This window comes from Camponotus floridanus, unplaced genomic scaffold (genome assembly GCF_003227725.1).
Source record: "Camponotus floridanus strain SB8 unplaced genomic scaffold, Cflo_v7.5 scaffold127, whole genome shotgun sequence".
NCBI lineage: Eukaryota > Metazoa > Arthropoda > Insecta > Hymenoptera > Formicidae > Camponotus > Camponotus floridanus.
Window position 1 is genome coordinate 386,552 of NW_020229245.1, and position 22,574 is coordinate 409,125.

The following is a 22,574-nucleotide window of genomic DNA, read 5'->3' on the forward strand; positions in this document are numbered from 1 at the left end:
TCTGATTAAAATCATGTGTAAATATTTAATTCTTTCTCTAATTTTTAAAACAGGATTGAAATATCCAAACATGGCGGCGCCAAACATGTTACTGGCTGAACTAGGCATGGATTCAATGATGGCAGTTGAGATTAAACAGACATTGGAAGGGGAATTTGATATTTTATTGACGGCACAAGATATTCGAAATCTCACTTTTGCAAAACTTAAAAAATTGACAAATTCAACTCAACAAGAAAAGATGTACCGGGAAGCTAATGTAAATGATTTGGACGGTTTAAAAATATTGACTCGAAAATTTAACGATTCAGACTTGAGTTCAGACATTTATGTAAAACTCGCTAGAGAGAGGAAAGTTGCTGGGAATGAAATATTCCTTACATCAGGAATCGATGGGTGTGCAAGTGTATATAAACTAATAGGATCGAAAATTAAATCTTCGGCGATATGTTTGCAACACGGTATACTTAATATACCGGGTGTTACTCGTTCAGTAATGAAATCAGCAGCATATCTTCTGCCTGTACGAAATTATACTATAATCTGTTTGAAATCATTATTTAAATAACATAGACGTCAACATTCAAAACCTTTCCCATCTAAGGCACGTTCACCTGTTGATTGTATCATTTTTAGTTCCACTCCACATCGAACTTACTCTTTTTCGTCAGCTGTTTCTACATTTCTCTTCTCTATATCTTCCGGAGCGGAGAATTTTTTCGATGAAATCGACATAATAGAAAAGCGACTTGTGTCGATAGAGATTGAAAAATGTCTTTTCTTCTTCTTATTCTTTCAAACAGAATATATTCGAAATGCACTTATTACTTTTTTCGTCGAAAGATCAAGTCTAAACGCTCTCATACGACAAGAAAAATAATTGAAAATGGATGAAAAACTACTTCTCTGCACCATATGTTCTTCGCTGTTCTTTTCTTGTCAATTGTTGCCACTTTAGAGCGATCACGATGTAGCAACGTAGCGAGAGTGACCCTTATGACTACGTTGCGATTGATCACAGCATCGACGAGATGCTGTTAAAGACCGACAGCTCCAGATAAATTCGTCGGTGCCACAGTCAATTTTATCAATCTATGCTTATGGTAATGATTGACCAATTAGAGAGTGTTATTTTGAATTAAACAATTGACGACGTGATCAATTGGGTGCCATTCCCACGTCGTACAAAAAAATGCTTTTCTTTTTTATCTGCAAGAGTGAAAGGGGGTGTATACACTTATAATTGACGAAAAATATACTAACTAGGGTGACACTGAGAAGAACTAGAATGGATCTAATATCTTTTCTCCATTATAACATCGATTACAACTAATCAATTCTTTAATTATTTATTTATTATGTACATTTAATTACATATTAATTATATGTATATTTATTTACATATTGCATGTATATATATAATCTATATTATAATAAAATTATATACACTGTAAATGATTTTCTTATTGAAATTTTTAATATTATTTCTCCCTGTCTTTTATAATCTAAATGGATTTTAATATTTTTAGTGATTTTTCTCCTTTTCACTTTTTGATGAAAAACATTAATAAAAAAAAATTATGACAAAGAAAATTTCTTATTTCTTTTTATTAAATTTATTATTAAAGAATTGAATCAATTTTGTAAATACCTCAATTGATAAATAAAGTTGATAGATAAAATTATATATTGTACATTTATATTGCGTAATATTTTATGTTAAACTATGGTAATTGGAGAAGGTTCACATTATTCGATATGTATAGCTTCATGTATGAATAAAAATACGATCTGTGATCTGCGATTTAGCTCGAAACTGATGTCAAAAGAATCATATTCTGAAAATATTTCCTTTAGCTGCTCTACGCATAAAATTATCCTTTGTACTCGTGTCTAATTTAATATACTCCTCCGATAGGACTACAGCTTTCATATGATGCACAGCAAAGTAAAAGCAGAATTCCTCGAGCTCCTGTAATTCACATGTTATTCGATGATATATTGTACACATATAAATAAGTACATTGCAATTAATAAATTCCAACGTTAATAGTATTAACTCTAAACTGTGACACTTACCTTAACATTATATTCGATCGCCTTATAGTAGAAGAAGACTACATTTGACACAGTGATGGTTTCCTTTATTATTTTGCTAGAATCTTTTATAAGATTAGTTACACAATACATGTCGGCCAATTCCATAAGTTCTGTAATAAAGTGTCGTTTCAGTTTCTGAATTGTAAGTTTGTGATAACTTGCGTTTAGATTCAATTACCTAATGCGTTCTCCGAAGGTAAATCAATTGTGCCAGTATATAAATATTTCAAGAAGGCTTTATAAACGACGTAAGAAAATTTATTCGATACGGTGTACACTGTTATGCTGTCAAAAAACAATGTTTGTCATTACGTAATCAAAATTAAAAAATTCTGAATAAGAGTACCAATTTTTTTCCAAAGTTTACCTTTGAGTATTTTCCTTCCAATTATATTGAAACATTTTTTTAAAATACTGACAACGAATCTTAAGGATAGCTTTGTGAACATAAATAGGTCGTTCTTCGACTCGTATGGTAAAATCACTCGTCAACTGAAGAACAAATTATTAAATAATAATTAGATTAATATAACAATTATAAAAAAAATAAGTAATTTCTCACTTTTAATATTATGATTCAATATAGGACTGGAATGAGATTAGAAGTTTTAATCAAAACAATCATTAACAATTGGAATTTATTTTTTCTAGTAAAAAAAAGTTCCCTTAATTCTTTTACAAAATCTACAAAGTGAGTGAAAGCGATGTCGTTCGACAAACAGCATCTGAGGTACTGCCTTCTGTTTACCTTTCAATTGGAAAAAAATGTCGCAGAAGTTAAAGAAATGATTTCTTTGGCTTTGGGCGAAAATGCTATTTTCTACAGTGCAAAAAGTGATTCTAAAGATTTAAAAGTGAAAATTTGGATCTTAAGGATGAAGAACGCTCGGATCAACCAAAAAAAGTTGAAGATGAAGAACTTGAAGAATTTTTAAATAAAACTTCTTATCATATATAAAACTTAATATTCAAAACTTTAATAAGAAGTTTTAATATTTAAAACTTCTTATCATATATAGTCAGAGCTTGCAAAGGCACTTGGAGTAACACGACAAGTTCATTTTCGAATGTCTACATAAACTGGGCAGGATTCAGAAGGAGGATTCTGCATGTGTTTAGTCTCAAAAACAAGACTAGACACCGCGATATCGCCATGTCCTTGCTATTCAGGTTTAAAAAGAAAGACTCTTTGCACAAGATAGTGACGTGTAATGAAAAGTGGATACTGTATGACAATCTGAAAAGGCGAAAATCTTGGGTTTAACCTGGTGAGCCAGCACTTCAAAACTGAACATTCACGCAAAAAAAGTTTTGCTGTGTGTTTGGTGGGACCAGAAAGGTATTATTCACTATGAGTTGCTCCAACCTGATCAAACTGTCACTGCTGGTGTTCATTATGAAGAGCAACTGATTCGAGGGAGTGACGTGAGGAGAAAAGGCCTTTTACCGGGAGAAGGAAAGTGATATTGCAGCAGGACAACGCGTGATCACACACTGCAAAAGGAACACTACAAACAATCTTGGACTTGGGCTGGGAAATTCTCCCTTACGCTGCGTATTCTCCGGACTTCGCCCCTTCGGATTATCATCCCTTCAGATCCTTGCAGCATCACGTGGCTGAACCACTTTACATTTGTTGAGGAGATAGAAAGAAGCATCGTGGAGTTCATCGACTCAAAACAACCATCTATTTTCCGAAAGTGGAATTCGACAGTTGTCTAAAAGATGGCAAAAATGTGTAGAAAGTGAAAGGGATTACTTTGAAGATTAAGTAACTATTCGTTTTTTTTATAAATAAACACCAAAATTTTGTAAAAAAAACCCGAGAATTAAGCATCTCTATTCCTTATTATAACAACCAAATCAAAATGAAAATATGTATCATATAGTTTTATGCTATAAAATAAAAAAATGTATACAGAATAATAATGAGACATACCGGGTCATCGAATATTGCTCTTAAAGATTCCAATGTACCCAATACTTCTTCAACATTGAAATTATTCGTAAACACAATCAATGAATTGTGTCTGATTCTCCACATACTGTGCGCAAACGCGTCATAAATGTTCGAAAACTTCGTGGGGAACGGGATAGAAGTACAGCATTCTAGAAAAAGGTGACCCCACACATAGATAATCCTATCATAGCCAATGGCAACGCTTACGTTACGGCAAGCAGCGATATCCAAAACCTTTCTCATTTCGGGGACGTTTATCTGTCGATCAGAAATGTCGATTATATGTTTCCTTATTATTCTGTTCCTCGTTTCACTCATCATGGCAATTATTAAAAAGTATTTATCAATAATTCGTGAATTACCACTGTCGGACCGGAGGGTTTCCCATTACTATTTACACCTATTTGTCCACAATTGTTATCTCCCCAGGCATAGACTTCTCCTTTACTTGTGAGCGCCAACGTATGTCGATCGCCGCAGACCACCTTAACTAAAACGTCATTCTATCATGAGGATGCTCGAAACTGTAACATTCTTAGAGATAAATTTTAAAAAACTTCAGACACAAATTTAAAAAAAAAATTTACCTATTTTATCCGAGATTGTGATAATTTTGCGTGGGTATTTGTAATATTTTTGGGGCTGGATTGAAATCTGGCCGCGCCTGTTATCGCCCCAACCATATATTGTATTTTCGTCAGTTACAACTATGTTGAAAGTTAAACCACACACGATGAGGACAACTTTCTCTTTCCCCAATTTATGTTTCACCTGCCACGGCACGCTAAAATAAGCTGTATTTTCTATACCAATCCGACTATCATTTTCTTCCCAATCACTTTCTTCCAAATCACTTTCTTCCGAATCATTTACTTCCGAATCACTTTCTTTCGAATAATTTTTGTTCCAATTCTTTTCTTCCCAATTCTTTTTTTCCCATTCATACACCTAAATAACAAACAATTGTTTAGTTTATCAGAATGATTATTATCGTTATCGTCATTGTGACAGTTTAATCTTTTACTTACCTTTCCATCGCTAGTCAGAGCGAGACCATAATGACGTCCGCATCCGATGTTCACGATACGATTGTCACTTAGGTCGGCCACTCGACTAAACGGGAATACGTAAGAAAACTTACGAGTCAAATGCGGGTTTTCCGTGATTTTCCAGGAATAAACCTTTTAATAATAGCATAACTGTATACATTTTTTGATCTGATTTTCTGAATCACATTTAGAATATTTAAGTATAAAAGCTTTTGAAAAACTTGATAAAAAATTCAAGATAAAGTTTGATATTATCTTAAATACTTTTCAACATAAATTCATTGGTCATGTTCATACATGTAAAAAATTTGAAATTTTTTTCTCACATTTTTAAAATATTACGAAACTAAGTGTGAACATATGTATTGCTTTCATTTTTACAATCAGATTGAATGTAAAGAATTAAAAATTACGTGCAGTATCTGCTTTTCTATATCCATTAGAGATATTTTCAAAATTATTTTTGTGATTTTTCTTATTAAAAAATAAAAATTATATCATTACAATATTTTACATATTAATATTAAAAATATTTGCATGTCGAAAAAAATATTATGGCTAAATATTTGTTCTCCTAGTCAAAGCGATTTATTTATTTAACATATATATTCTTAATTATAATTTATCTACTTACATTTTATCTACTTACATTTCATTATGATTTCACACACATGTGTATATGTAATAATTGTTATTTTTACTTGTACTCTAAGAAAAAGTTTATTTTGGAGATGATATAAAACCTCCTAATATCAATTTTATTCATTCAAGAAATATGAATTCTGACGTACCTCTCCCTCTTCTGTAAGTGCCAGGATAAAACTATATCTGTATGCAAAAGTCTTTATGTTTTTTCCACATAATTCTTTTATTTCTCTTAAAAAGAAACCAGTCTTTAAATACTCTTCTTTATAATCTAAGATATAGACATTCTTGTCCTTCGTCACAATTATAGTTTTATGTTTACAGTCACCTTCAAAATATTATGATTTATAATATAAAAATATATACAGTATTAAAACACAATATAATGAAAAATGGTAAATTTTACCATATAGCATAACCATGTGAATTTCTGGGATAAATTCTGACTTTAGCAGATGAAAGAACGGCCATCTTTTAAGATCTATTGACATTATCTTCTCCGCTAAAATGCATTGCAAGATTCTCTTCTCACATATTTGCATCTCACTACAAATAATTGGTAATTGGGCTTTAAGTTTAGTTACTTACTCATTCACATTATTTTGAATTAATTGTATTTTATGTCATCGCACGATTCTCGTTTTTACTTATTATCTTATTATCTGCGATTATTTCAACATTACTTTCGCGCAGCAGCGACTTGTATAGGAAAAAAAAGAAAAACAAGACCGCCGAACTTACTTTTTATTAGTTGATGTTTCTGAATTCGTCTTCTGTATATTTTTATTTGAGGAATAGAATGGCGTGATAGCATTATTTTCTATCGCTGTTCTGTGTTTACACTTAGCCTGAGTACTTATATTTAATTTATTATAATCTTCCGATAATGTGTCATCTGTCATGTGACGCGAAGCAAACTGGAAGCAGAACTCCTCGAGTTCCTAAAATTCACATGATATATTTCAATAATCATACACTTAAATAAATACATAGGAATTAATAAATTCCAACATTAATAGCGATTAAATTTAAATTATAGCACTTACCTTAGCATTGTATTCGATCGCTTTATTGTAGAAGAATCCTACATTTGACACAGTGATGGTTTGCTTTATTATCTGACTGCAATCTTTTTTAAGATTGGTTTTACAATACATTTCGGCCAATTCCATAAGCTCTGTAATGAAGTGTCGCTTCAGTTTCTGAATTATAAATTATGACAGCTTTAATATTTACGACCCAAATTACCTAATGTGTTCTCCAAAGGTAAATCGATTGTGCTGGTATATAAGTATTTCAAGAAGGCTTTATAAACGACGTAAGAAAATTTATCCGATACGGTGTATACTGATAATGAATCCGATATACTGTCGAAAAAATACTGGCAACGAATTTTAATAATGGGCTTGTGAACGTAAATAGATTGTCCTTCGACTTGTATGGTAAGATCGCTCGTCAACTAAAGGACAAAAATTATTGAATAATTTAATAATATTAAATTAATATAAAAATTATCATAAAAAATACATAACTTTTTACTTTTCATTTTTAATTCAATATGTAATTACTTAATTCAATACACACACACACACACACATACACACACACACACACACACACAAACTTATAATTCAATATATGCCTGGAATGAGACTCGAAGTTCTAATCAAAACAATCATTAACGATTGCAATTTATTTTTTTCTATATAAAAAAAAATTTTCCAATTCTTTCTTAGAAAAATCTACAAATCTCTTACAAATCTTTATATTTTTTATACCAACCAACCAAGCGAATATAAAAATATGTATTATATATAGTTAATTTTACTATATATAATGCAAAAAAGTACATACAAAACAATAATATAAAACATACCGGATCATCAAATGCTGCTTCTAAGGATTCTAATATATTTAATACTTTTTCAGTATACTTGTAATTATAATTATTCGTAATTCGCACGGTGTGTAAAGAGTTATGCACAATCAATGGCTTGTTCGGACGTTTCCACGTACTGTGCACAAATACATCAAAAATTCTTGAAAATTTCGTCGGACAAGGTTGGGTAATCTCTTGCGAGAAGTACAAACCCCATACATAGATAGTCCTATCATAGCCGACGGCAATGCTCATGTTACCATAAGCATCAATATTCAAAACCTTTCCCATCTGAGGCACGTTCACCTATTGATTATATGATTTTTTTATTATATCATTTCTCGTTCCACTCAGCGCATGGCGATTATTAAAAAGTTTTTTCAATTTTCATTCATGAATTACCATGATCGGACCGGACGGTTTTTGATTGTTCTTTACGCCCAATTGCCCATAAAAGTTATCGCCCCAGGCATAGAGCTCTCCTTTATTTGTGATCGCCAACGTATGAGAGAATCCACAGACCATCTTAACTAAAACATTAATCTCCCATGAAGATGTTCGATACTGTGATATTCTTAGAGACCAAATCTCAGATATAAATTTTTAAAAAATTTACCTATTTTATTTTCCGAGAACGTCGTAATTTCGCGTGGATATTTGTAATATTTTTGCGCCCGGTCGAATGAAATCTGGCCGTTATAGTTATCGCCCCAACCATACAGTTTGTTTTCGTCAGTTATAACCATATTGAATTTATGACCACACGCGATATAAATAATATTCTTGTTCTTTAATCTACGTTTTACTTGCCTCACTCTACGATTAAAAATAGCTATGTTTTTATTACCATCTAGCATATAATTACCGTTTCTCCAAGCATACACCTAAATTACAAAGAATTGTTTAGATTATAAGAATAACTATTATCGTTATCATTGTGATAGTTTAATTCTTTTGCTTACCTTTCCATGGCTAGTCAGAGCGAGAAAATGATAATTGCCGCATGCAATGTCCACGATACCCTTGTAGTTTAAGCTAGCGACTTGAATAAACGTGGGTACGTCGGATTGCTCCTGATTCGAATCGCGCTTTTTCGTGAATTTGTAGACATAAACCTTTTAAAAATAACATAGTTGTAAAATGCACTTTTTGATTCTATTTTTTCCAATTTCTAATTTTATATTTATAATGTTAAATATTTAAGGATGACAGCATTGCTAGAAAAGAAAAGATTAATGATGAAGTTTTATATTATTCCATTGTCAAGTGCTTTTCAGTTTGATAAATTTTACAAACTTATTGGCCATTATGATATTCCAAAAAAATTGTACGTTTTCTCGTGTTTTTAAAATATTATGAAAATTAATTAAGTTACAATTGTATGTATGTATATTGTTTTAATTTTTACGAAACTGGATTGAATGTATGAAGAATTAAAAATGTTCTGCAATCTCTGTTTTTTCTTGTTTAGCAGATTTATATATTTTTAAAACTTTTTCATTTTTTTCTTATTAAAAAGATAAAAGTTACATCATTATAATCTTTCACATCTCATAGTCTTAATTTTAAAAATACTTGTATGTTGAAATAAGTATTATTAAGTAATGGCCAAATATCTACACTTCTAATGCCATTTATTTATTTAATATAAATTTTAGGTAATTTTTATACTTATTATTATATAGTATATTTTATTATGATTTCACACGCATGTATATATATAAATTTTCATTTTCATTTGTTTGCTAAGAAACATTCACAATTCGGAAGATTAAAACCTCATTCTACATTAATCTTATCTTTTAAGCAATTTAAAATTCATTAATGTTAAATTCTTAAATGTTGCCAGTAGATAAAATAAAAGACGTAAGTTAAATCGATCACACTGATAATTTATTGATATTCCTTATAAGGATTAAAACCCATGATCGAAACATTACCAACCAATAAATTGCCAGGGTCGATTTAACTTACGTCTTTTAAAATTTATTTATTTCTAGAAACTCAAATATGCATTATTCTAAGAATATGAACTCTTTTATATACCTCTCCCTCCTCTGTAAGTGCCAAGACGATACTCCAGCTGTGAGCAAAGGTCTGAATGTTTTTTCCACACAATTCTTTTATCTTTTTTGCGTAGGAAAAAATATGTACGTGATCAGTCATTGAACGAAAATCTTTATTACAATCTATGTTGTAAACATTCTTATCCTTTGTCACAATTACGGCACCCCTAGATGTTTCATACTTACCTTCAAAATATTATGCTGTGAGTAACAATATTACATAGCAAGAAAAGACAATAAATGAAAAAAATAAATTTTACCATACAACACAACCATGTGAATTTGTTGGGTAAATTCCTCCTTTAGGTAATGAAAGAATGGCCAATATTTAAGATCTATTGGAATTATCTTTTCCGCTAAAATGCACTGCAAGATTCTCTTCTCATATTTTTGCATCTCTCTATAAATGATTTATAATTTTCAGTTTAGTTGCTTATTTGATTGGAATTAATTATACTTTATGTTATCGGACGCTTTTTATTTTTTCCTATTATCTTACCGACATCTACGATTATTTCGACATCGTTACCGCCCAGCAGTAACTTGTATAGAAAAAAAGAGAAAAACAAAATTATACTTACTCGTTTTCGTTAGTTGTTATTTCTGAATTTCTCTTCTCTATATCTTTCGGGGAGCAGAATTTTTTTGAAATCGACATGATAGAAACGCGACTTTATGTTGATAAGGAGTGAAAAATGCTTTTCCTTCTTCTTTTTCTCTCAAACAAAACTCATTCAAAACTTTTCACGCTTTTATTATTTTCTTCGCAGAAAGATCAAGTCGAAACACACTCATATAATAATAAAAATAATTGAAAAAAATGGATGAAAAATTATTCATGTGCACCACGTGTTCTTCATAGTTCCCTTGTTGAATGTTGCTTTAGGGCGCATTCAAACTTTGGTAGGAGAAAAGCGAGAAATAGAAAAGCAAAAACCAATCAATTCGTATTGGTAGCATATTCTGCTCTTCTGTGATTGGCTCCTGCTTTTCTTTTTTCTATCAAGGTCTGAATGCGCCTTTAGGGAGATCATGATTCAATCACGTAATACAAAAAATCTGCAAGAGCGGAGGGAAATGAATAAACACTTTAATCGACGAGGTTCACTTACTTCTTCGTAAAGATTAAGAATTTCGCACAAGTAAATACTTTTATACGAGTAACGCACATGAAAAAATATATATTCAAGAATCAACAAAGAGATATTATTCCAACTTGAGGAATGTGCGGGCAGAAACTTGCTTACTTCGCATGTGATTTGTTCCCACGCTTAACTGAGAAAAAATATATGTAATGCATATGTATATGTTACTATTAGTATTTATATATGAATTAATTTCTCTGATTTATTTTCTTAACTCTTTCGTACTTCCGAGACATATATATATGTCGCACCTACGAAAATTATAACTTTTAAACAAATAATCCTATCGACTTTTACTTATTTTAAAGAAAAAGGTTCAAGTTATATGTAAAAAAATCGCGCACTTTGAAGTGCAATGTTTACAATAATATATAATTATCTACTTTGCAAAAAATCAAACTTTTAGAGAATGAAGATTAACCATGTAATACTTGACAAAACATAGAATTTATGCGCTAATTATAAACTTTTATAAAGTTTTATTTAAGTGTGATTATAACTTTATTATGATAAATATTATAATATTTTATATATGTAATCAAAGTAAGACGACGCGTGCGACGGGCATTCAAGTCTCGCGGCAGATGCGCGGCTTGCAAAGAAAAGTGTATAACAACGCTATCAGTCGAACATGTGTGTGTGTGTATATTTAGAAAAAAACATAATATATATTTAAAAAAATAAAATCTAAGCTCATATTTTAAATATATTAATATTTAATTTTTCTATAGTCGCCATCTTAAATCTGCCATTTTGAATTTAAATTTTAATGATAAATTTGGAATTAGCACCCAAAACCTTATAAAATTGTCTTTGAATGAAACACATCTCTTTTGGGAAAGCTGGAGGTACGAAAGGGTTAATTGCATATATAAATTAAAAGAGATTTAATTATACAAAGTTTATAATCAATATGAGAGTGTATCCAAGTTCTATGGCGGTTATTTATACCTATACAATTTTGTCTACTCGCGCGAAAATTTTCTTTGTCGCCATTCGATTAAATGAATTACATTAAATGAAAAATATGCTAACTAGGGCGACACTGAGAAGAAATAGAATGGATTTATAATTTCTTCTTTCCATTACAACTAATCAATTCTTTAATTATAATTACATATTGCATGTATATAAAAAAATGCATATTATACATATATAAGAAAAAAATTATCTATACTGTAAATGATTTTCTGATTGAAATTTTTATTATTATTTTTCTCTATCTTTTATGATCTCAATAGATATTAATATATTTTTAGTGATTCTTTTATTTGATTATTCACTTTTTCATAAAAGACACTAGTGAGAGAAAAAAAAATTTTTATGAGAAAAATAAAATTTCTTATTTCTTTTTATGAAATTTATTATTAAAGAATTGAATCAATTTTGTAAATACTTCAATTGATAAATAAAATTAGATGAAATTATATATTGTATATTTATATTACGTAATATTATGTTAAACTATAGAATGGTAACTGGAACAAGGTTTACCTTATTCGATATGTATAGCTTCATTGATACATATATGGGAATAAAAAAACAATTGACAATTTGGCACAAAACTTGCACTTAACAAAAATTATCTTTTAAAAATATCTTCTTCAGCTGCTTCTTCAGCTGCTCTGCGTATAAAATTATATTTTGTATTCATGTCTAACTTAATATACTCTTCCGATAGTATTACAGCTTTCATGTGACGCAAAGCAAAGTGCAAGCAGAATTTCTCGAGTTCCTGTAATTCACATGATATACAATGATATTGTACACATATAAATAAATACATTGCAATTAATAAATTCCACGAGTAATAGTAATTAACTCCAAAATACTTGTAATACTTACCTTAGCATTGCATTTGATCGCCTTATTGTAGAAGAAGGCTACATTTGACACAGTGATGGTTTCCTTTATTATTTCGCTAGAATCTTTTATAAGATTGGTTTCACAGTACATGTCGGCCAATTCCATAAGTTCTGTAATAAAATGTTGTTTCAGTTTCTGAATTGTAAATATGTAATAATTTACATTTACAGCTTCAATTACCTAATGCGTTCTCCGCAGGTAAATCGATTATGCCGGTATACAAATATTTCAAGAAGGCTTTATAAACGACGTAAGAAAATTTATCTGATACGGTGTACACTGAATCCGATATGCTGTCAAAAAACAATGTTTGTCATTATGTAACCAAAGTTGAGAAATTCTAAATAATTCTTTTCTAAGTTTACCTTTGAATATTTTCAATCCAATCATGTTGAAACATGTTTTTAAAATACTGACAACGAATCATAAGGATAGCCTTGTGAACATAAATAGGTCGTTCTTCTACTCGTATGGTAAGATCACTCGTGCACTAAAGAACAAATTATTAAATAATAGTATTAGATTAATATTTTTCACTTTTAATATTATAATTCAATATAGGACTGGATTGAGACCAGAAATTCTAATCATAATAATCATTAACAATTGCAATTTATATTTTCTAGTAGAATTAATATTTAATTCTCTCCTACAAAATCTACAAATTTCTTACAAATCTCTATTCTTTTATACCAACCAAATTAAAATGAAAATATGTATTGCATATAGTTTTATGCTATATAATTACAAAATGCATACAGAATAATTATGAGACATACCGGGTCATTAAATACTGCTCTTAGCGATTCCAATATATTCAATATTTCTTTAACATTGAAATTATTGAAATTATTCGTAAGTACAATGAATGGTTTGAACATGGATGTCTGCAGGCTGTGCACAGACACGTCATGAATGTTCGAAAACTTCGTCGGAAACGGGATATTAATACAAGATCTCTTTTTGTTAGTAAAATAAGAATTGCAATAAAATTCACCCCACACGTAGATAATCCTATCAGTGCCGACGGCAACGCTGAAGAAATGATAAGCAGCGATATCCAAAATCTTTCCCATGTCGGGGACGTTTACCTGTCGATCATATCTTTCGTTATGTCCGCCATTCCACTCATCATAGCAATTATTAAAAAGTATTTATCAATAATAAATGAATTACCACTGTCGGACCGGAGGATTTCCTATTGCTATTTACACCTACTTGTCCACGACTGTTATCGCCCCAGGCATAGACTTCTCCTTTACATGTGAGCGCTAACGTATGACTGTCCCCGCAAGCCACCTTAACTAAAATGTTAATCTCTCATAGAAATGTTCGATACTAACATTTTCAGAAATAAAATCTCAGACATAAATATTTAAAAAATTTACCTATTTCATCCGAGATTGTGATAATTTCGTGTGGGTGTTTGTAATATGTTTGGGACCGGACGTTTGAAATCTGATTTCTCCCGTTATAGCCCCAACCGTATATAGTATTTTCGTCAGTTACAACTATGTTGAAAAATAAACCACACGCGATATGGACAACTTTCTTCTTCTCCAATTTATGTTTCATCTGCCTTGGCACATTAAAAGCTGTGTTTTCGTTACCAATCTGACTATCATTTTTTTCCCAATAATTTCCCCAAGTATACACCTAAATTACATACAACTGTTTATTAGAATGATTATTATTGTTATCATTGTGATAGCTTAATTTTTTATTTACCTCTCCATCGCTGGTCAGAGCGAGAATATATAACTCTCTACATGCGATGTCCACGATACGCTTGTCGCTTAATTCGGCGACTCGAATAAACGTGGATAAGTACAAAATTTCATTAGAGTTAGGGTTTTTCACCTTTTCGCAGTAATAAACCTTTTAAAAAAGCATAGCTATAATACATTTTTTGATCCGATTTTCTGAATAAAATTTAGAATATTTAAGTATGAAAGCACTTGGAAAGATTTGACAAAAAAATTCAAGATAAAGCTTGATATTATTTCATCCTAAGTACTTTTCAACATGAGAAATTTATATAATAAATTTATATAAATTCATTGACCATATTGATACGTGTAAAAAAAAGTTTTCTCGCATTTTAAAAATATTATGAAACCAAATGTATGTGTGTGTGTATTACTTTAATTTTTACGACCATATTGAATGTAAAAAATTCAAAATTACGTGCAATATCTGCTTTTTTATATCCATTAGAGATATTTTCAAAATTATTTTCGTAATTTTTCTTATTAAAAAAATAAAAATTATATCATTACAATATTTTACATATTAATATTAACAATATTTGTTGAAAAAAATATTATGGCTAAATATTTGTTCTCCTAGTCTAAGCAATTTATTTATTTAATATATATATCTTTTTTATTTAATATATATATCTTTATTAATATATATATCTTTCTTAATTATAATTTATCTACTTACATTTTATTATGATTTCACACACACGTGTATATGTAATAATTTTCATTTTCACTTGTTCTCGAAAAAAAGTTCATGCTTTAGGGATGATATAAAACCTCCTAATATCAATTTTATTCATTCAAGGAATATGAATTTTGACGTACCTCTCCCTCTTCTGTAAGTGCCAGGATAGAATTACATCTGTCTGCAAAGATCTTTATGTTTTTTCCACACAATTCTTTTATTTTTTTTAGTGCAGTAGGCGTGTCTCCAGTCTTTAAGTGCTTTTTTTTATAATGTAAGTTGTAGACATTCTTGTCCTTCATCACAATTATAACCGCATTACCAGAATTGTCTGTCTCAAATTGCCATGGTATAAAGAATAATATCACATAATAAAAAAGACAATATAATGAAAAATGGTAAATCTTACCATAAACCATAACCATGTGAATTTGTGCTATAAATCCCACATTTAGCATATGAAAGAACAGCCAATATTTAAGATCTATTGGAATTATCTTTTCCACTAGAACGCATTGCAAGATTCTCTTCTCAAATTTTTGCATCTTACTACAAATAATTTGATAACTTTAAGTTTAGTTACTTTATTTACTTATTTTGATTTGAATTAGTTGTACTTCATATTATCGCACACTTGTTGTTTTCACTTATGATCTTGCGACATCTGCGATTATTTCGACATTGCTATCGCCTAGCAGCGATAAAAATATAAAGGAAGAAAAAAACAAGACCATCGAACTTACTTTTTTTTAATTGTTGTTTGTGAATTTCTCTTCTTTACATTTTTATTCGGAGAAAGTAATGTTGACGATGTGATTGTAACGTCATTTTGTATTAATTCTCTGTGTACAATCTCGGTACTCATATCTAATTTAAGATAATCTTCCGATAATATGTTAGCTGTCATGTGACGCAAAGCAAACTGGAAGCAGTACTTCTCGAGTTCCTAAAATTCACATGGTTCAACGATATATTATACACATAAGTAAATACATTGCAATTAATGAATTTTCTAACATATAGCGATTAACTTTGACTTATAGTATTTACCTTAGCATTGTACTCAATCGCTTTATTGTACAAGAATGCTACATTTGACACAGTGATGGTTTGCTTTATTATCCGACTGCAATCTTTTTTAAGATTCGTTTCACAATACAACTCGGCCAATTCCATAAGCTCTGTAATGAAATTTCGCTTCGATTTCTGAACTGTAAGTTTGTGATAATTTACGTTTACAATTTCAATTACCTAATGAGTTTTCCGAAAGTAAATCGATTGTGCCTGTATACAAGTATTTCAAGAAGGCTTTATAAACGATGTAAGAAAATTTATCCGATACGATGTATACTGGTGATGAATCCGATGTACTGTCAAAAAAAGCATGTGACATTATGTAATAATCAAAGTTAAAAAATTCTCATTAAAAGTACCAGTCTCTTTTTTTAAATGTTTACCTTTGAACATCTTCAGTGCAATCATGGTAAAACATGTTTCTAAAATACTGGCAACGAATAATGAGAATAACCTGGTGAACGTAAATAGGTTGTCTTTCGACTTGTATGGTAAGATCGCTCGTCAACTGAAAGACAAAAATTATTGAATAATTTAATAAGATTAAATTAATATAAAAATTATCATAAAAAATACATAACTTTTCACTTTTAATTCAATATATAATACTAAATTCAATACTTAATTCAATACACACACACACACACACACACACACACACACACACACACGCGCGCGCACGCACGCACGCACGCACGCACGCACGCACGCACGCACTTATAATTCAATATATGACTGGAATGAGATCTAAAGTCTTAGTCAAAACAATCATTAATGATTGCAATTTATATTTTTCTTACTTTTTGTTATATTTTTCTGTATAAAAAATTTTTTTCCAATTATTTCTTTCAAAAATCTGCAAATCTCTATGTTCTTTTATACTAACCGATCAATCTAATATGTAAATATGTATTATACAGGGATGGAAAAGTTACTTTTTAAAAGTAACCTTTACCAAGTAAAAAAAGTAATTCGTTACCGTTATTAGTTACTTATTTTTAAAAATTACTCTTCAAAAGTAACGATTCATTATTTTTCCCGTTACTTTTAATGTCAAAACAAGATAAAACTAAAAAGAATTCCGCATAAAGTAAAAAAATTATTTTGGTAAAAAAAAAATATTAATATGTGTATATATATGATATATGTATATATGATATATTATTATATATATAATTAAAAAAATATTTTTTATTAAAATATTAATAAAAACAACAAATTTTTTATTTTAAATTTACAAAACCGTAAAAATTTAAAGAGATATAGATTTTAAAGCACTTAACATGTAACTTCACATGTAAATAAAAAAATTTTAATTTCCATTAAATTTATAAATACAGCTAAATTTACATTTTTTTTGTGCTCTCGTCCGATATTACATCAAATTTAAAAGCTGGCCAATCACATTCATTCCTCAGAAGAATGGAATAACTGTGATTGATCAATGACATCATTAATCGCTCTCAGAGATGTCTGTGAAGCTGGCACGACAATCTACGAATTTCAAAAAAATACTAATTGTAAGAGATCTGATAGCACTTTTCATAGTTCTACAGTTCCTGAAAATTAATAAATAATTACATAATTATAAAATAGTAAACGGTTGGAACTTTGTGCAAAAATATTTCTAAAGGATAGAACTTTTATAGAACCGTCCAGAACTGACGTTAAAACTAGAGAAAATCAGCGACACATTTTCACTAAATGCTGGTCAAGAACATAAAAAATTGATAAAAAATTATTAATTTTTGGAATATCGATTTAAAATTGCATATATAGGCAGAACTATAACAAAACTATCGAGAACTGTTGTCAAAAATAGATAATTTTCATCGCGTTTTAGTACTTTAGAGAGAAAATGCCATACTGTGTAATTGTAAAAAATTGTTTAAAAAATAGTAAATAGTCAGAACTCTGTGTAAAAAGTGTTTCTAAAATTGCCGTTAAAACTACAGAAAATCATCAGTACGACACATTTTTACTAAGTGCTGGTCGAGGATATTAAAAATTCATAAAAAATTATTAATTATTGAAAGAACTTTTGCTAAAAATAATAATATTCAACGCGTTTTAGTATTATAGAGGAAAGAGTGTCGTGCTAGATTCGCGAGGTTACACATTTTTTCGATTTCGATTTTTTAATATAAGAAATGCGGAACTCTTTTTTAAATTTTATCAGAAACTATAGAACTATGAAAAGTGCTATCAGAACTCTTAGTATTTTTTTTTAATTCGTAGATTGTCGTGCCAGCTTCACAGACATCTCTCGAAGCAATAAATTTCATCCGAAGTATTATCGAATTTTATATGAATGTCGATCGACTAAAAATTGAATATTATAGAAATACGATGTAAGTAAGTATAGAAATACGATGTCAGTAAGTATTATCAAAATATGAAAAGTAACGATAAAAGTAACTGTTAAAATCGTTATCGTTACTAAAAAATGTAAATACGTTATCGTTACAGAAAAAAAATGTATCGCCGTTACCAGTCCGTTATCAAAAAAAAAGTAACTATAACGCCAACGGCGTTACAAGTAACGCGTTACTTCCCAACCCTAGTATTATATATACTTAATTTTACCATACATACATATATATATATATATATATATATATATATATATAATGCAAAAAAGTGCATACAAAACAATAATATGAAACGTACCGGATCATCAAATGCTGCTCCTAAGGATTCTAATATATTTAATATTTCTTCAGTATACTTGTAATTATAATTATTCGTAATTCCCTCAGTGTGTACAGAATCATGCACAATCAACGGCTTGTGCATGCGAATCGACATAGTGTGCGTAAACACATCGCAAATTCTTAAAAATTTCGTGGGAAAAGGTTGAGTAATCTTTTGATCAAAGTAATTACCCCATACATAGATAGTCCTATCATAGCCAACGGCAACGCTCATGTTACCATAAGCGTCAACATTTAAAACCTTTCCCATTTGTCGCACGTTCACCTGTTGATTGTATCATTTTTTATTATACAATTTCTCGTTTCGCTCAAAACGTGGTGATTAATAAAAAATTTTTTAAATTTTTATTCTTGAATTACCACGATTGGATCGGAGGATTTTATCTTGTTATTTCTGCCCACTTGTCCACAACTGTTACCGCCCCAGGCATAGATCTCTCCTTTATTTGTAAGCGCCAACGTATGCGCGTATCCGCAGACCACCTTATCTAAAACATCAATCTCTCATGAAGATGATCGATACTGTAATATTCTTAGGGACCAAATCTCAGACATAAATTTATAAAAAATTTACCTATTTTATCCGAGAATGTGGTAATTTCGCATGGGTATACGTATTGTTTTTGCGACTGTATGGTTGAAATCTGGCCATACTTGTTACTGCCCCAACCATATAGTTTGTTTTCGTCAGTTATAACCATATTGAATTTTTCACCACACGCGATATGAACAACATTCTTTTTATCCAATTCATGTTTTACTTGCCTCACCCTACCAGTAAAAATAGCTGTGTTTTTATTACCATCCAGCATATAATTACCATTTCTCCAAGCATACACCTAAATTACAAACAATTTTTTAGCTTATGAGAATAATTCTTATTGTTATCATTGTGATAATTTAATCTTTGGCTTACCTCTCCATCGCTGGTCAAAACGAGAAAATGATGTTTGCCGCATGCAATGTCCACGATACGTTTCTTATTAAAGCCAGATACTCGAATCGGTGTGGACATAATAGGCCATTTCTTAGTGATTTCGTGTTTATCGAAAACCCAGAAGTAAACCTTTTAAAAATAGTATAGTTCTAATACATTTTTTGATTTCTTGAATCTCATTTTATGTTTAGAATGTTAATTTAAGTATAAAGCACTGCTAGAGAAGACTTAACAGAAGATTAATAATGAAGTTTGATATTATTTCTTCTTAAATACTTTTCTATTTAATAAATTTATATTATTAGCTATTTTTATATTTATGATGAAACTGGATGCTTTCTTATATTTTTAATATTATGTGAAACTAACAATAAGTGTGTGTGTGTGTATTGCTTTAATTTTTGCAATCACATTGAATGTAAAAAGTTAAAAATGTGCTGCAATTTCTGCTTTTCTTTGTTAATCAGTTTTCTCTTTTTTTTATTTTTTTTTTTTTATTAAGAGAAAAGTTACATCATTATAATCTTTCATATCCCATAATTTAATTTTAAATATCATAATTTTAAAAATATTTGTATGGTGAAATAACTGTTATAGTCAAATATATGTACTTCTGAGTAATTGATTTATTTTTAATAAAAATTTTAATTAATTTATCTACTTATTTTTATATAGTATATTTTATTATGATTTCACACGCATGTATATATGTATACATTTTCATTATCACTTGTTTTCCTTAAGAAAGGCAATTCAAAAGGCTATAAAACCTCATTCTATATCAATCTTATCTTTCAAGTAATATAAAATTTATTTATTCTCACAAATTTAAATATGCCATCAAAGCACATTCAAAGAATATGAACTTTTTGATATACCTTTCCCTCTTCTGTAAGTGCCAGGATGAAATACAAGCCGCGAGCAAAAGTCTTTATGTTTTTTCCACACAATTCTTCTATCTTTTTTAAGTCGGGAGGAAAATATCTCTTAGTAATCTCCGAACTCTCATATTTACTATAACTTAGACTGTACACATTCTTGTCTTTCGTCACAATTATAGCTTTATGATCATAGTTACCTTCAAAATATTATGATTTAGAATATATATATATATATATATATATATATATATATATATATTATATATATATATATAGGGTGTTTCTAAAACTATGTCGGAGATTTTAAGGTATTCTAGGGGTTAAAATAAGAAAAAGTTCATATAAACATGGGTCCAAAAATGCTTTTCCTCCGAGTTATAGCCCTCTAAAGTTGATAGAAAAAATTGTCAAAACCACATAAAAATGAAGCTCATTATTAATTATTACGTTGTGCAAAACTTTAACGTTCTATGAAAAAGTCTCCGAGAGTTACAATACATTTTTCGATTTTTTCTCTCAACTTTAGGGGGCTATAACTCGAAGGAAAAGCATTTTTGGACTCATGTTTATATGAGCTTTTTTTCTTATTTTAATCCCTAGAATACGCTCTTAAAATCTCCGATATAGTTTTAGAAACATCCTGTATATACGTAACAATATTACACAGCGAAAAAGACAATATAATGAAAAATGGTAAATTTACCATATACCATAACCATGTGGATTTGTCGGATAAATTCCGGTTTTAGCATATGAAAGAATGGCCAATGTTTAAGTTCCATTGACATTATCTTCTCCGCTAGAATGCATTGCAAGATTCTCTTCTTATATTTCTGCATCTCTCTGTAAATGGTTGATAACTTTCATTAATTGTTTATTCATTTTAATTTGAATTAATTGTACTTTATGTCATTGCACAGTTTCTTGTCTTCATCTAATATTTTGCCTGCGATTATTTCGACATCGCTATCGCCCATTTAGTAATTTGTAAAAAGGAAGAGAAAAGCAAAGCTATACTTACTTTTTTTCATTAATTGTTGTTTCTGCATTTCTCTTTTCTATATCTTCCGGGGAACAGAATTTTTTCGATGAACTCGACATGATAGAAACGCGACTTTGTGTCGGCAGGGGTTGAAAAATGCTTTTTCTCCTTCTTTTTCTCTCAAACACAATTTCGAAACGCTCCTATTACTTCCTTGGTAGATAGATCAAGTCGAAACGCACTTATACGATAATAAAAATAATTGAAAATTGATGAAAAACTATTCCTCTGCACCACGTGTTCTTCACAGTTCCTCCTTCTTCGAATGTTGCCACTTTAGTAGGACCACGATGGTTCCAAAAATGCAAGGCTAGGTAACAGGCAATAGGAACAGGTAATAGAAACCATTCACCAATAAATACACGGAATAGAACATATTCACCAATAGCAGCAGAGAAGATACTACTTCTTATTATCTGTTGCCTTGTGCAGCATTGTGCAAAGGCCTCTATTTTTCTCTATCTGGCAAGAGTAAAAGGAGATGTATACACTTATAATCGACGAGTTTTGCTTACTTTTTCATAAGAATTAAGAATTTTCCCCAAGTGAATACTTTTATACGAATAATGAATAAAAATAAACGTACTTGTAAAAACAAATACAGGAATCAACAGAGAGATATTATTTCAACTTGAGGAACGTGCGGGCAGAAACTTGCGTATATATTGCATGTGATTTTATGCACACTAAAAAAATATATGTAATATATATAACTAAAATATATGTAATATATATGTATATGTTACTATTAGTATTTATGTATGA

The 22,574-nt window shown here is 29.8% G+C and overlaps 1 protein-coding gene across 1 annotated transcript; it reads right to left on the reverse strand.

Annotated features, from left to right (window-relative positions):
- Positions 1 to 1,740: 1,740 nt before the first annotated feature.
- Positions 1,741 to 22,074, reverse strand: LOC105248382. Its single transcript, XM_025405913.1, has 32 exons — positions 21,789 to 22,074; positions 21,471 to 21,610; positions 20,765 to 20,964; positions 19,866 to 20,015; positions 19,524 to 19,788; positions 19,310 to 19,437; positions 18,906 to 19,214; positions 16,619 to 16,743; positions 16,413 to 16,531; positions 16,212 to 16,342; positions 15,905 to 16,107; positions 15,571 to 15,710; positions 15,302 to 15,492; positions 14,439 to 14,588; positions 14,099 to 14,366; positions 13,887 to 14,014; positions 13,490 to 13,801; positions 13,076 to 13,200; positions 12,891 to 13,003; positions 12,773 to 12,820; positions 6,801 to 6,883; positions 6,496 to 6,695; positions 6,161 to 6,300; positions 5,901 to 6,082; positions 5,089 to 5,241; positions 4,648 to 5,008; positions 4,423 to 4,550; positions 4,040 to 4,318; positions 2,468 to 2,592; positions 2,279 to 2,385; positions 2,080 to 2,210; positions 1,741 to 1,972 (listed from the first exon to the last, which is right to left on the reverse strand). The coding sequence occupies exons 1-32, from the start codon at positions 21,866 to 21,868 to the stop codon at positions 1,832 to 1,834; spliced, it is 5,355 nt and encodes a 1,784-aa protein (XP_025261698.1). The 5' UTR covers positions 21,869 to 22,074; the 3' UTR covers positions 1,741 to 1,831.
- Between the last annotated feature and the right edge of the window lie 500 nt (positions 22,075 to 22,574).